The sequence below is a fragment of the Anopheles bellator genome, chromosome 2 (assembly GCF_943735745.2).
Source record: "Anopheles bellator chromosome 2, idAnoBellAS_SP24_06.2, whole genome shotgun sequence".
NCBI lineage: Eukaryota > Metazoa > Arthropoda > Insecta > Diptera > Culicidae > Anopheles > Anopheles bellator.
This window is the reverse complement of record NC_071286.1, coordinates 17,295,897-17,311,597: the sequence shown is the minus strand read 5'-3', so window position 1 is coordinate 17,311,597 and position 15,701 is coordinate 17,295,897. Positions and strand designations below refer to the sequence as shown.

The 15,701-nt window shown below is 50.4% G+C and overlaps 4 protein-coding genes across 6 annotated transcripts in view; 3 read left to right on the top strand and 1 right to left on the bottom strand.

Moving 5' to 3' along the window:
* LOC131207107 (basement membrane-specific heparan sulfate proteoglycan core protein) overlaps positions 1–2,291 on the top strand; it is a 57,377-nt gene extending 55,086 nt beyond the window's left edge. The window contains exon 50 of the mRNA XM_058199716.1: positions 1,042–2,291. Within this exon, the coding sequence (XP_058055699.1) occupies positions 1,042–1,075 (34 nt within the window). The 3' untranslated portion in view covers positions 1,076–2,291. The remainder of the gene's footprint in view (positions 1–1,041) is intronic.
* Positions 2,292–2,833: 542 nt separating this feature from the next.
* On the top strand, positions 2,834–4,046 carry LOC131210059 (GATA zinc finger domain-containing protein 10-like). Of its 2 annotated transcripts, none has more exons than XM_058203251.1 (2): positions 2,834–2,921; positions 2,992–4,046. In XM_058203251.1, the coding sequence occupies exon 2, from the start codon at positions 3,019–3,021 to the stop codon at positions 3,889–3,891; it is 873 nt and encodes a 290-aa protein (XP_058059234.1). In that variant the 5' UTR covers positions 2,834–2,921; positions 2,992–3,018; the 3' UTR covers positions 3,892–4,046. The 2 variants fall into 2 exon arrangements, with proteins under 2 accessions (XP_058059234.1, XP_058059235.1); XM_058203252.1 differs by having other exon boundaries at positions 2,834–2,929.
* A 952-nt stretch (positions 4,047–4,998) lies between these two features.
* LOC131207106 (phenoloxidase-activating factor 2-like) lies at positions 4,999–6,625 on the top strand. The gene is made up of 5 exons (XM_058199715.1): positions 4,999–5,125; positions 5,249–5,332; positions 5,447–5,580; positions 5,642–5,961; positions 6,031–6,625. Exons 1-5 carry the CDS (start codon positions 4,999–5,001, stop codon positions 6,623–6,625), a joined length of 1,260 nt encoding a protein of 419 aa, XP_058055698.1.
* A 185-nt stretch (positions 6,626–6,810) lies between these two features.
* LOC131209794 (uncharacterized) lies at positions 6,811–8,648 on the bottom strand. Of its 2 annotated transcripts, XM_058202935.1 has the most exons (6): positions 8,278–8,648; positions 8,072–8,196; positions 7,859–7,983; positions 7,703–7,794; positions 7,421–7,637; positions 6,811–7,350 (listed from the first exon to the last, which is right to left on the bottom strand). In XM_058202935.1, exons 2-6 carry the CDS (start codon positions 8,134–8,136, stop codon positions 6,947–6,949), a joined length of 903 nt encoding a protein of 300 aa, XP_058058918.1. In that variant the 5' UTR covers positions 8,137–8,196; positions 8,278–8,648; the 3' UTR covers positions 6,811–6,946. The 2 variants fall into 2 exon arrangements, with proteins under 2 accessions (XP_058058918.1, XP_058058917.1); XM_058202934.1 differs by having other exon boundaries at positions 8,072–8,648.
* Between the last annotated feature and the right edge of the window lie 7,053 nt (positions 8,649–15,701).

The window sequence follows — 15,701 nt, the reverse complement described above, 5'->3', positions numbered from 1 at the left end:
ACGGATCGTAACTTAATGTTCCCACGCTGCCTATGGATTCTTTGGTAACTACCATCAATCCTGGTTCCGCTAGTCCCTCGTGGATTCCTTCCTCCTTGCTGTATACCGATTTCGATAGTCCTCTCGGTCCGTACGAGTTTGACGAAATCGAAGAACCGCCCCCGGTGCACATTATATATCCGCGGCCGTACGGCAACAATGCCTCGCGGTGCGCTTCCAATTCGGTCACAAGTTGGACCACGCTTCTAGTACCGCTGCTGGCTAGCCTTTGGGTAGCTCAGCGAACCCATTGTCGGTTATGAAACGCAAGCTAAACCCCGTTTTCGTCTTCCGTTTAGTTAGCTACGATACGAATGTGTAAGAGAATGTTCCGAAAGATCAAACAAAGCCATATCGATACCGCAAATGGACTGCGACCACGCATTGTACATACTCCATGCCCCAAGTGGGCTCCCAGTTCTCAATGTTCTTCCCTTTGTGGCCCTTTCCTAATCGAGCGAACGGCCAAGCCTCGGTTCTCGCTTTCTCTAAACGACCAGTAGTACAACAAAGGAGCATAAAAATGTACAGATACGTAAATAATCATAAAATATGGTACCAAGTCAAGTGATGGAATTGAACACGTGCCGATATTTGATTTTGTTAACATGTCATGTTGCAATTTCCTGGTTTGAGTGGTACTGTTTTAATCGATAGCTAATCCTATTGGTCTGTTTTTGTTCTGGGCTTCGGCTCGTTCGGTAGAACATCTGGGCTAAGTTTTGTGAACTAGGAATGTCAATTAAAAGGAATGTAACTGTTCTGCAACGCGCGATGCACCTCTCAGTCAAGTAAACAACGAATGTAAATAACACTGTTATAGGACAATGAATAGATTTAATCGAAGCGTAAGTAAACTCACAAGAGACTTGTAGTCCCCACTAAGCAGCACTCTGAGGGTACTGATTGAGTGCTGCACCTCTTACTGCACCAACTAATCGAACGCTAGATTATGGGCGGACTTGTTGCTTATAAAAATGCATTTACCTTTGCCCCCCACAGACAGGACCTAGGCACGGAACCACCGGTTGTCTAACGTGCACCCTGTAGTCCCAGGCACGAGGACGAGCGAGAAGAGCAAGAATCCCTGTACGACTCTCCTGCCGGAAGCAGTAGTGTTACGGTGTGCCAGGGCGACGGTTAATTTCGCAACGACCAACAGCGCGAACGGAACCGGACTGCATCGTGGGTGGGAAAGAGGTCGGAAGAGAAAGGAAAAACACTAATCAGTAAAAGAAACTAAAAAATGCCTACTAAAACCCTTATCGTACGCGTTATACTATAAAGCCACAGGGCAGAGAAGCATAAAAAAGCATAGGAACACGGACAGTGACGAACAACGAATGTGCCAAATAATTGTAGTATTTATGTAAAAAACAAAAACGAGGCGAAAACGAAAAGAAAACGTCTATCGAAACCGACAGGAGCAATCGGTAAACGATGAAAGGCCGTATCACATCCACGAACCATGTCCTTCTCACGGAGTTTAGTTTGCCGGCACACTCTATTTTAATGATTGTTTTGAAAGGTTTCCCAGTGCAGGTACACCCAGTACGAAAGGCAGTAACTACAATGAATCTGACAAACACGCTTAACTGCTTTCAATCCATGGAGCATACCGGAACGGTTCCACCAGCTCCCAGTTCTACGGAACTGCACCATACACATCCTCAAACTGCCAGTTTAGTTCCGTAGGCATAACTTGTTCGATATGGTCGATCCGTTTATTTAATTTCTTATTTTCGTGAGTCGCGACTTTTGGAAACTTGTGTCTTCAGTCCTGTCGGATACTATTCCGACACGATGTACTAATTGTGTTCATTCGTTAAGCTATATTGACTCGTTTGCCGCAACCTGGCTTAGAGGGTCGGCACGAATCTGCTACACGTTTCAAGTAATCTCAGCAACGTAGTTCACGCTTTTATTCTCCGTTTGTCTTTACGTTTAACTGTATACATTAAACACATCTGTCCGATGCACTGACTTCTCAGTTCGTTCGTTTCAGCCAACTGCCCACAATAAGTAACGGTCTTCAATTTAGACTCTAAGCGCACCATGCCGCCAGACGAGGATCAAATCAAACCAGGTGAAGTAGGGAACGATTGCAACCGGCCGAAATTAACTAGCAACCAGCGAAACCCATACGAAAAACTGTAAATCCGTGCTTCGAAAGGAATGCATAACCGAGCACTGATTTGTCGCAAGTTATTTTTCCTATCAATTACGACAATAAAATCAATAGTCAATGTAAAAATGAATCGCTGAGTTTGACTCCCTTGGGACGTGCTTCCAAATTGGATTCGAATGGCCGACAAGCGGATCCTTTCCCGGCACCCTTCTCTCTTCTCCTTGCCAACGTGTTTCGAATCGAAAATTAAAAGTTAAATCAAATGTGTTGCGCAAAACGGCGGATTAGTACCGATATTCACCGATAGATGACGACCTCAAGCGACCTCTAGCGGTCAAACAGGCGTACTATAAGTTTCTTAGCAACGTATCATTTCCCCTCTTTATAATTAAATAACACACAATTTATCGGAACAGGACATAGCCATAGCTGATAGCACAGCTATAAAGATTAATTGCATATTGAAGTTATTGAGCCTATATTTCAAATGTTTATGAAGCACATAATTCGTGTAAAGTATTGTGCACCTTGTGGCGAAACCGACGTTTCCAGTGTAGCAACCTTGGCCATGCGTTTGACGTGTGTTTAGCTGTCAACGCAAAAAACTTAGAAACAATAATATTGCTTCACTTTCACAATATTGTTTTTAGTTTTGCCTTACTGCGGGAGAATTCGATCCACAAACCGGAGCAAACCACTTCCAGCGAGTCTGCCGTACCCGGATCGTCGATAATGCGATAAAATTTCGCCCACCGTAAGAAAGTGAATAGTGCAAAACACACACACAACACGAAGCCATGGAACCTCCGTACACCTACTTACAGGTGGATCTACAAGAGCACCCAGCCCCGATGGAGATTCCGCCGTCGTTCAGCATAGAGGACTTCAACCTGTACTACCAGCACGCGTACAATCCGTACTCGGAGTACGACAAGAATGCCTTCTACGCGAACCAAATGTCAGCCGCCGGTGGGCCAGGTGTTGCGAGAAACTCCTTCCAAAAGCATCCCAAGGGCGTCAGTAGCAGCACCAAGCACCCGCCGCAGCAGCATCCTGTACCGCCACCGCCGCACCAGCAACAGCATCAACACCACAGTCACCAGCACCAGCATCACCATCCGTCCGGTCAGGGGCGCAGTGGGACGAAAGAGAAAAAGAATGCACCTGCCCTACCCAATAACCCAAACCAACCACAACAACAACAGCTGCAGCAGCAGCAGCAGCCACAGGAGCACCACCACCACCACCACCAACAGCCAGACACGAAGCAGCATCCGCATCCGTTTACCGTGCCCGAACGGCAGCAACCTCCGCCAGCAGCAACACCACTACAGGCTGAAGGCAAAGTGACGATCAAGTCACTGATCCGCGCGAAGCACACCCTCCAGCAGCGCATTAAGCGCCAGAACGAGACGCCGGAACAGAAGGCGCTCCGGAGGCAGCGGAACGCCGAGCTTAACCGAAGGCGCCGCCAAAACAAGGAGGACATACGGGTAACGATCGAGAAGGCGAAGAACCGGTTGCGGCAGCGGATAAAGCGCGAAATCGATCGGATGCTGCGGACACGCCAGAAGCGTGACGACTTTCTGCGCGAAACGTTCGAGCAGATGGCGGCCGTGTTCTCCGACACCGTCATGCTACTGTACCAGGATCGTGTGGCGAACGTCATCCGGGACATTTCCAACATAGAGTTTCCGAAGTCAGAAACCGGCGGCAGCACCTAAAACCGATGCACCGGTGTACAGCAAGTGTTGAGCACTGTTCCGGGACGGCCCCGAAAGCGGACACCGAGAATGGCAGATAGTGCGCAGATGAGTGAACAAATCAGTAGCACAGGCTTAGTGTGTAAGAACTTGTCAAGGGAACCGCAGCGTACTATACAAACACTCACTAGAATAAATGAAATATAAAATTTATAAGTACATCTTGTAAACTGGAACCGGTCTCTTTATCCCTCAACGGCAGCCGGTGTTGATGCGAAGGCCAACCAAACAAATCTGCCATTCATCATCGGACATAAAATGGAATTGTCATAGTGCTGCAGCTGCTTGGCCAACCCATTTCACAAATGGCCCCCGTTTTTTAGACCTCTCACCTACGCCAGCTGGTTTTTCATTTCTTTCTACACCAACAGTTACGGCTTCTAGACCATTTTCACTGCGGTCCTCGAAGAAAAACGGGCACAATCGATTAGAGGGAGCAAAAACGGAAAATTGACCCACCATTGTTTGCGAGCGCGAACAACGTCACCTCGGTAATTGGTGGTGCTCACGGTCGCATCCCTGGCGCTCGATAATCGACTGTCCGTTCGGTGTTCCTCGGGTGGGCATGCGACCCTGCTGATTGCGGGGTTGATTCCCGGTCGGCCGGAATGCTATAAAAGGAGTGCACGAATCGTCGGGATTAGCCATTAAGGGCACGACGTTCTGTCTGGGTAACGGAAGTGCAATTGTGGTGTTCTGTAGGTCATCCTTTTCGAGTGAATGATCCAAAAACTAAGGCGAACAAAAACCTGTGAAGTGTTAGAAGGTTGTGTTTCTGGTTTTTAGTTTAGAAGAAATGAGTGGCTTCACAAAATATTAAAATAAAAAAAATCAATGTAATGCGATAAAGTCGTGCTTTAAAACAACTGTGAGGCCACTTCCTTTCCAACGGAAACCCTATTTTTCTAAACACGAAACCCTAAGCGTTCCCCTTTCATGGGTATTAATTATTTACAGAAGAGCGTGACGGTCGGTTTGTACTGTTGACTTTCTCGGGAACACGCGGATCGATGCCGATCGATGCGCGGAAGTCCACGGCGGATTCGAACACGATTTACACGGTTAAAAATGAAGCAGTTTGCGATCCGTTCTTTTCTGCTGTACCGGTGCCTTTGTATCGTCGGCTGCATCACGGTGAAGGACGGCGCACCGCGGTCCTTTAACTTTCCCCAAGAAGGAGAAGCACCCGGCAATGGTAGGCAGCGACTCTCAGGTTTTCCAGTGTCCTAGTGTTTTGTTCGTAAAATGATTTCGTTCTCTTCTTCGTTTTATGATTTGCGTGCGCTGCTGTCACCCCGCCGAACACCATCACCGTAAGATCTCCTCACGCGACAAGCCACGAACGTGAGCACCGGCATTACGAGCGGCGTCCTGACGGGCACCGTTCCACTGCCAACGACGGGTTGGTTTCCGTTTCCGTCTCGTGTCAATGTCCGCTTTCCCAGCCCCTTTCGCTAATGCTTTGTATGTTTTGCTTCTTTTATTTGCTTTCCCGTTCTCGATCTCCTCTTTGAAGGCGTTATCGCTCCGAATATCGTTAATACAGGCGGCCAAACGTGCATCTGCGTCCCGACGGGGCGTTGCAACACAACGGGCACTTCAACGGGCACCGATGGCGCTGGACAGCTGGACGTGAGAATCGTAACCAACGTGAGTCTTCTCTATCGGAGATAGGTTTGCCAGCTTGGGTCTGACCACGATATTTCGACAGGCTGGGGCCGCACCTGTAAGCACCACCGCAACGACTACCACGACCACCGCAACCCCGATCCCGAACATCAATGTGAATATTGTCTCACCGACGAGCTGTGCTACGGGCCTTGAACGGTGCTGTATGGCCGGAGGCTACCAATGCGGACTACAGTATCCGCCGGTTGCGACGGCTCCGGCCGTTTTTGCCAACCAGGCCGCCTACGGTGAGTATCCGTGGCAGGTGGTTCTTCTCGGCCCGGGCGATGTGTACGTCGGGTCGGGCGTTTTGATCGACAACCTGAACGTGCTGACGGCAGCCCACAAAATTTCCGACTACACGTAAGTGGGCATAAAGAAGCAGTCGCTGAGCTGAGCGGATCATGAGCAACGTCCAGCCGCTTGTTTCAGGTCCGGCGCCCGGGCATTGAAGGTGCGTCTCGGAGAGTGGGACGCTGCGTCGACCACTGAATCGCTGCCGGTGCAAGATTTCACCGTCGCCCGATACTTCGTGCACCCGAACTTCACGGTGGCCAACCTGCGGAACGACATTGCCGTGCTGCGTCTCTCCACAGTGGTAAATCTCGGTGTGACACCAACTATCGCCACGGCTTGCCTGTCCACTGCATCGTTCGTCGGAAACCGCTGTTGGGTTTCCGGCTGGGGTCGGAACGATTTCACGAGCGGTGCATACCAAGCGATACCAAAAGAGGTCGATGTGCCCATAGTGGCCTCGGCCAACTGTCAGACGGCCTTGCGAACGACACGCCTAGGGCCGAACTTTGTGCTCGATCCAACCAGCTTCCTGTGTGCAGGCGGGGAACAGGGTAAGGATGCGTGCACGGGCGACGGTGGCTCACCGCTGGTGTGTGCCTCCAGTGGACGCTGGTACGTGGTGGGCCTGGTGGCCTGGGGTATCGGGTGCGGCAGCAACGGTATCCCGGGTGTGTACGTTAACGTTACTTCGTACATTCCATGGATTACTACCATCTTAGCAACGGTGTAATGCGTTCCAGTGTGGCTCACATTTACAACAACCGAACGGACCAAACCCAAACGCTACGAGGCGTGTTCTATTTACAGAAGGGATTCAACAAAAGATACCCTATGCTGTAGGAAATCGAGACAATCAGAGTGACAAAGATGGAGAAAGACAGAGAAAAACAAACACTACTCTGGCGTCACTTTGTGTAACAAACAATAAAAACAATGTTTTACTTCGCTCCCGTGTTACTGCCATAGCAACATACCTGTGTGTGCCCAACCCAGCAAGCTGGCCTCATAGGCCGCCGCCCTAGCTCCGTTCCCGTTCGCGCACTGCCCGCTGTTATAACTTGGGCGTACTGGTCGTCTCACCATCCGCCGTTACCTTGGCAACCACCGAGTAGATGTTGTAGCGCTTCCGGAGCAACTGATGCACTTCGTCGGCACAGTCGATCCGCACGCCCGTCCGCTTGTACTCCAGGTACGTCCGCACAAAGTTTCGGTTGGTTTCGTGTACCTTCGGGTGCGACAGGTACTCGTCCAGATCCATCCACTGGCAACCGGCAATCTCGCGGTCGCATTTGCTAATATCCTCCGACAGCGGAGTCAGCGCCATCACGATGTACAGATCCGAACACCCGAACCCGGCACCGTGCGCGTGCCTGATCGAGACGACCGACTCGAATTTGGTGCGTATGTTCGTCTCTTCTGCCACCTCGCGTATCGCGGCGTCGATAAAGTTCTCATCTGTGTGTAGAAACCCGACGGAATACCTCTATTAATTGCCACCGTTTCCAGTGTGGCCCTGCATACGTACTAGGTTCAACGTAGCCTCCCGGTAGCTTCCAGGATCCGGCAATGAGGGCGTGCATCTCGCTTACGACCAGCACCTGCTTTTTGCGGTCGTTTATTACCAGCGCCCCGACACCTACCATCGTGTGCGCGTACGGTGGAATGTTGGCCGTTTCGTGTACCGGCAACCAGCGGTACAGCATGACGAACGTATTTTTGGCATGGTGGAATTGAAATCCGTTCTACAAGAGAAAAGGAACGGTATGAAGCAGACGACGAATCACCGTGTATCGGTCACCATGCGCACATTGACTAGTTCCGGTATCCAGCTGGCCGCATTCAAATGAACTTTGAACCACACGCCACGTGTTTTGCGCTCATTCCAGTGCTCGAGTGACCCTGGAGAATGGAGGAAAACAATGATCGGAAAGAACGATTGGAGATCCTAAGCTTTCGCACGTACGCTTCAGAATGGCTTGGAAACTGTCCGCATTGCACGTTTCCATGTTCGAGTCCACCGTGATTCCATTGAACCGATCGATTACACCCTTAAATGTGTCTTCGGGAGAGCTTTCCACGGCCGCGTACCTACAATGTCGTCGGGTGAGTCAACGGAGGGTTTGTTATTAATAGTACGAACGACCTCTGACCTCGGCCTCGGCCAACCCGTACTCACTTGTTAAACCAACTATCGGCACCCTTCACGATGGTGCTGCCACTGCTTTCCTGCCTTTCGCTCATCTTGCTCGAATGGCGCGTTATCACTGCAACCTGGTTACATCGGCCAATTGATAGCAAACGCTGCGGGATGACAAAGAGGAGCGATCTACTCATCTAGAGCCGGGACCGGCCGCACGGGTGGGTAACGGGGGCAAGCAATACCTAGTGGCACGAATGCGCGGTCCAATTTTCACGTGCTCTACGCGCGAACTGGGTTGACAGCCGAGACAGAGACAGTAAACACTTAATAATCTTAACTCGCGCCAGCGAGATAAGAATTGCAATAAACGCGGCCCTCGAGTGGCCCTTTTCGCGCTCGCTCGGAATCACACCGTCCGTCCGGTAGGTCAGCCCGAATGAAAAACGTTTTCCCGTTTTCCGTTGTCCGCCTCGCTTTGGTGCACTGGCGCGCGGTCCGCGCAATTTAACAAACAATTGAAAACCAAACAGAAAAAGGCACACAATTTCACAAGGTTACGGCGAACGGAACAATCGTGCCAGGGAAGGGTTCGTCCATTGTTTGCGCTTCACTGTCCCCGTGCGTATTTTGCTCACAAAAAGCAGTTTATGTAGAGCACCAACACCAACGACCTGTGATTGTGACTTTGAGTTTCGCAATCAGCTGCACGCGGCCCTGTTGATAGTGCTGGTTTCAGGTGTTCAACAGTGGTTGAGTGCAGAGGGCTGTAACACTGAAGCGCACTTTCAAGCCGGCTTGATAGTCAGACGCCTGCCACTAGCGAAGACACAAACCTACAGTGCTGCGCCAAATAACCCTTGAGTGCTTGGAATAGCAATAAAGAATGATCCAGTAGATCAAGGTACAGAATTCCTTAACATTTGAGATGATCTCACTAAAAGTCTTGTACTCGTTAACCGGTTCAATATCTTCTTCTAACATGGGGCACGGGTTAACTCACTCACTCACGGGCTCACTCACTTCCTGTTTTCGTTCGGTGTAACTTTCAACCCACCGATCGGCTCCGTAACGGACGAATCACTTCGAGCTGGTTAACCTACGCAATCTGTGCGGAATCTCTTCACAACCCACACTGATTTTGTGTGGGTTCGCAGATTTTGTGTTCGATTTCTGAAAATAGCCAAATGACACCAATGAAAGTGGAAGCAAATCCGGAAACAGAACCGCAGGTACTGATTTGGGTAAACCACATACAATAGAGTGAAACAAATCGAGATTCGCTTAGAGACAATTGTCAGCAAGAATCGGCGCACAATTATTGTGCATTCATTATAAAGCCGAAATACAGAGCCACGAAAAAAAAACACCGAATTGACCAATTATCAGCCGAACAGGTCCTAGTTTTGCCAATTGGCCCAATTTTGCGCTGGTGACCGCGTACTACATAGCCTGGTGCATTAATTAGATCGCACCATTTGATCGCTATGGCCGGATAAGTGAAGCACACGAGCATGCAGATTGCAATTAGAAGATATTCAATTGCACACTTCATTGAGCACGATTTGTGGTAATAACATTTGCTCACCCGATGCTCTGGCTCGGTGGTCTGTGTCTGGCGTTTCCGGTATCGGGCCCGCCCGGTCAAACTAGTTATCGATGAATCAAGGGTATTAATTGTCGGCTTGAACCCTGAACCGCAGTGCAGCAGTGGCAGCGAGGCAACTGCACCGTGGCCGGTGCACACATCATTAGCTCGAGTGTGAAGTCGAATAACAATTTCATTACCCGGCTATGCCATTTGCATAACATAGCTAATTAATTTTTCTACATTCTTCTGCCGTTTGATTGATCGCTTTGTGTGATGTAATTCTCGACAGGACCCTGTCGACGTCCCGCAGAATCGCAATGTTACTTACGAAACAGAAGGACTCATCCCCATTCTGCCGATTTCATAAGATATAAAAAGAAAACGACATAATCTCGGTGGCTTGTTTATCTCGATTATCCAAGCATGAATGTGGCCGCTTCAGCTTGAGCTTGTTAATTAAAACTGCACAGTTCCGAGTACCGTCTCGGCACCGTCCCAATTCAATTCGTTTACCCCCCTCGCCGGTGGCTCCTAATTAGCGTGATTGTGAACGGACACGGAACGGAAGCGGAAAATGCTCGAAATGCCGGGCAGCCCCCAGGGCAGAGAAGCCGCAGGTTCACACGAAAATTCGCATTACTCGCATGGAATGTGCCCTACTTCCTTTAATTTCCTCGGCAGCTTCCTCGAGCAATCGCTTAGTCGGCCGACTGGGCTGCCGGTTGAAGCGGAAAGCAACACTTTCTCGAAGCGTTCTAACTCCTTGAGGGGGCACCAACGACGGGATTTGAACAGGGACAGGACTGCAATCAGGACTCTTGCGTGTGCCAACCTGTTGCTGCACTACCGAACGCGCCCGTCACAGGCTAAACTTGGCTAGGAATCCTGCCTCCGAGAGAATACGATCTCTGTATCTCTCTCTCTCTCGTTTTTCTCTCTTTCTCGCATTATCTCTTTATTCAACTTATTAACATTTATTCACTTCTCTCACTAACTTCCTTTGTAAAGTGTTTCTCTATCCATCGCATTCTCTCCCAAATAGCGTCTCTCTCTCTTTATCTCCATCTCTTTCTTTCACATGACGAAGATTTAATCTTCACTTCTCTCTCCTCCTTCTTTTAAGCTCTTGAATGCATTTCGTGCTCCGGGTTTCGATCCCGATGTCCCAGTTTCCTTCCAGCATCATGTGGCCACACGAACCCCGTGAAGGAAACCGTGATCGGCATCTCGGTCTCTCATTTTCCGCCGTCTCCGATAAGACTCCGGCCGTGGGCAGGCCTCGCTAACGGAAAACTCCCGAAAGCGCACGCCGAGCCAGCGAGCTGCTGTCAGTTTTCGTACGCAGCTCGCACCGGTCGGTCGCAGGAAGTGGAAACTCGCGCCGTTGCGTAAAGAGTGCATGTGCCAGACTCTAAGTGTGTGCCCCGAACTGGCGCGCGATCTCCCCGTGAACATCCCTCTTTCGATTCGAAACGAAGAACCGTGTGGCCATTGTTTGCGTTACGCGCGCGAGATCCGTCGGCCGCCCATTTTTCTTTTCGAACCATTTGCCACGTGGCACTCGGCGCGGGTGTGTATGAGTAGATAAATAAACGAACAAACGTGGACGTGGGAATTAAAATAATATCGAACACGGAGTGTGTGCGGAGTGGCAACCGTCCCTCCGGCGAATTCCGGCGTGGCTGTCACCGCGGCGGCTTGCAGCATGAGTGGCTCCACATGTTTCGGCTTATGTTGTTTGGCCAGTCAGCACCGGGGTTTGCCGGCGGCTGGTAAACAATTTCAAGCTCCGGCCACCCCAAAAAAAAGAAAACAGAAAAACCGACAGACGAAGAACCGATACTCAGCGTGGCGTCGAGTTGGAAAATTACGTGCCCAACGTGTCGAGTGCTTCGCAAACAACAAACAATATACTTTGTTATTGCCACAAAATAACGTACAAAAATTCGACGCGAAAGCGTGGCGCACTCCCAGCGTTATAATGCGTTCGCGCTCGAGTGGCCACTCGGCTCGGCCCAAGAGCTCGCTCCGGAACACGCGCCTAAGTTATGGGCGGCACATCGAACGAGCGCTGGAGGATGGAGCGTCGGACAAGATAAAACCGATACCCGATAATCAGGGTTCGGGGTTGAAAAGTGCTGTAAAAGTAAAACAGTCCTGGACTAGTCCGGTCCACGCGACAGGAGCAGTGTGCACGTGCCGCTGCTCCATCTGCGCCCTATTTCTCTCTCTCCCTTTATCGGTGCCTTCGCCTTCTCGGGGTCATGTTCGACCTCTTTTCCGGTGGCGCCCCCGGACCGAGGATGTCAGCACTTTCACACATCCCGGCACCAGGCAAGGCAGCCAGTAACACTCGAGGAGGATGCGACAAATTCTATTACCGGTTCAACTTATCAACCGTAATGGATACGGAATGATTTACGGTCACAGAAATTACTGCACGCCCGTACACGCCTTCCGGGCAGCAGCCCGGGCTGGTGTTGCTGAGTGTATGCGTGCTCGAGTCCTTTCTATTATTTATTTAATTCCTCCACAACCAGCCCCAAAGGGAATTGCATGCACACCGCACACAGACACACTGACGGGGCGCCGAACGCAGATCCTGACCCTCGATTGGTGTCGATTCGATTATTCAATCCTCCGGTCCCGAAAACCGAGAGGTCCTGGCATGCAAAAGTGCTCCATTCCGTGCCTTTTTATGCAGAATCCGGCCAACTAATCCTGTTAGAGGGCCCTGTGGGTCCCTTAAAAACCCGGACGGACGCATGTTCCCGGGACCCCGGGCCGGAAGTAGCATTTCGACGATCGGATTTACATCGGCGGCCGGCGCTAGCAGCACGATTGATGTTGCTTTTAGTGCCGAACTGGTCGCCACCGTCCGCCACCTAATGATGATGGACAGTCGCACCGTGCCGAAACCTGGCTTCTGGGGAGTGACACGACACGGCGTAGCGTCGCCGGCACCTGGCACGGTACGGTAACAAATATTTATCTTCATTTATTAGTGTCCACCGCCGCCGTCGCAGCCTGGTTGGCCTTTGGCTTAGCCTCCCATCTCTCTCTGTTTCATGGACAACCCATGCTCGGCCGTAAGTGACCATGCGTTCACCTTCACGGTTCTGCAGTGCGTAAAAAGGGCAACCAACCTGGAGCCAACGGCCCTACAGTCTTTTCCCAGTTCTTGACTTCCGGGAAATCCTTCTCGGAAAAGGCTCTCTCCCGTTGGTGAGCCGGGCGTTTAATAGGTTTTCCGATTAAGGGCTGTGTTTAATTATTTTCCTAACGTCTCACACGTTCGGGAGGCGCTCGGACCCCTACATCCGTTCACCACACCACCGGAAGCAGCATCACGACTCCAGCGTGGCTGGTGTAAGGCTGACTTCTTGGGCTGGCTTTCTGGAACAACCTTGACAGCGTAAGACACACTCACGCACGCCGGCCGGTAATGGGCTAACAAGACGCGTTGAGTGGCACCGTAAGTAAATTTCCACCACGGCCCCGACGGCCGTTTTCCCGGTGCGACAGCGCGATGATTTGCATAAATATTCGTAAACACCGGCAGCAGCAGCCACGGCACGGCGGATGGCTGAAAATGGCCGGTGGCTGCTGCGACTCCTCGTTCCGCCTCGAGTGGCTTACGGTTTCCCGGGACAGGCCGAAAGGGTAATGCTTTTAAAAATAAATATGCAACAATGCTCGGCGACGCCGAAGCCCCCGTAAGATGGGGTCCGGGGAGCGTGGGCTGGTAATGACTTCGTCAGCCGGTCGCCGCGACCGGTTGCTGATTGTGAGCCAAATCGAAATGTTCAATCGCCCGAAATGGGCCTCACGCATAATTCGATGTGGCGTTCGCTTCGTTCCGGTTCCTACTTTCAAGGCCGAAGTTGAGCCGCTAACTTGTTTTTGGTATTGAAGGACTTTGAATTAATTCATGCGGTTTTTATTCGGCAATGGTGGCCTAACTACGAACAACTAAACATATGACTACTACTTTCTCTAATTCTTCGGGCAATTCCCGGATTCTGTGTCGATAGAACTCCTCATCTTTGGAAGCGATCTAATCAGAGATCCATTTTTTCAAAACTTTCACAACTTTAAATTAATTGTTGTCGATAATGTAGTCTATCAATATTTTCATTAGGGTTTAATAGCTCATAGTACACCACACCTTTCATATTCCACCATATCCCGTATCATTTCACAGCATAACCTTTGCACAGTGAATATTTTGCTTTGGTTGCGATGGACCTGTTTCACCAGGCTGTACCCAGGCCTTTTTGCAGTTAGGATCCAATATTTCTTTCAATTCATTTGGAACCCATAAGACATTTTTTATATAATTTCCTTGGCACTCAGGCGTTTGTAAACTATCGTCCATTTCTGCAAGCTCTTTTTGCGTCTGAAATGCGATAAAAATTTATTTGTGAAATTTAGTGAGTATTGCCATCTATTTCAACACCGCATGAATTAACTTAAAGTCCTCATAGTTTTAGCCACAAAATATTTAACTGTTTTAACCGAAGGAGCGTCAACGCTCGAAACCAAGGCCGGGCCACGAGAGCCGTCGGGAGGGAGGCCCTGGATTGGACAGCAACCGGAGTCCCGGACAGCGACAGTTCAAACGAAGTCCCACGAGTCCCGGTCCCACCGCCATTAAGACGCAATCAATTTAATGGCGTCGGAAAATTACTTGTAGTTAGGCCAAAGGAAAGGCCAAAATTTGCATTTTCTTTTCAGCCCCAAAACAGATGATGATGAATGGAGGGTGCCACAAGACAGAGCTTAACTTCACGTGTGGGGGGCCGAGTGCCCATGCCCTTCGGTGGATGGCGTGATTGAATTTCGGGAAATACAGCGACCCACGCCCGGTCCCATCCATTCACGAGTTAACAGTTTAATGGAGACAAAAACAAACTGGGACAAACACATCCCTCTCCCGGAGTTTATCTTTGTGTTTGTCCGCCATACTCAGCACTTGCGGGCGAAGCCTTCGGGTAAGTGCCTTCGGGTGATAAAAGGCTTTTCATCTGATTTCGCAGCTTTTCGGGGCCCAAACTTTCCCAGACTTTCCCGATCCCGATCGAATGGGGAGGCAAAGGCAATGATTTCCGTATTCCAGAGGCGTCCTCTGGGAAGGCAACTCAGAGAAGTCAGGCTGTTAATTTGGGGCCAGTGCTGGGTAATTTATTCGAGCCTCCAAAGCGCAGGACTGGGCTCCAGCTGTGAGCAGTTTTATATGGGGCAGGGCCAGGGATAACGGAGATCAAACGTCGCCCAAGCGGCGGAAGGCAGTCTTCCCAAGCCGCAAGGACGCAATCGGCACAGCTGTCCATATGGTCTGCTCGTCAGCACGTGCTGGTGTTGTTGGCTGCCACGATGGAAGCCACCCATCCATTGATTGATGAGGGTTATAATTTATTACGATCCGTACGGGCCGTACGGCTGGCGCAATTATGTTTATTCACCGTTCCGGTCTCGTCCGTGCACAGGGAAAGGATTCCGCGGCCGGCCAGAACGCCCGGAAGGAGATTAATTCCGCCTAATGCCAACTAATGCCCGATAGATGTGGGCCGCCGTATTCCGCAGTGCTCGTGCGGTGTTGCTGCTCCATTTCTGACTCATTTTCTGCGTTTGACGGTTGTATTTAGTTATTTATTATTTTTATAGAATGGACAGAGAATTATTTTTTATCGAACGGAAATGTAGGTTAACAAAAACCGGCACTCACGGAAATTATGACGGCTCTCGTGCCGCCGAAGTCGTTTGCATGGCACCGGGAACTCCGCTGAGTCAATGTTGCGTTAAGCTGTAAATTTCATTTTGAAATCCACGTGAAACAGATTCGTTAAGAGCGTCGGTCCTGGGTGCCTCAAGATGCGCGGTGCTCCGAGAATCGCTAAAGGATGTCGGTAACCGGGCCGGGCGGCCTTCACCGGCGGCTTATTTAATTAAGTTTTGTGCCGCGAAGCATTTTACGTTTTTATTTGACATGCTGAATAACGGCTCGAGTTCGTGCCAAGCGCCATTCACCGAAGCGACCGATTACGACGCCTGGAGAGCCCGACCCAACCGTCCTGG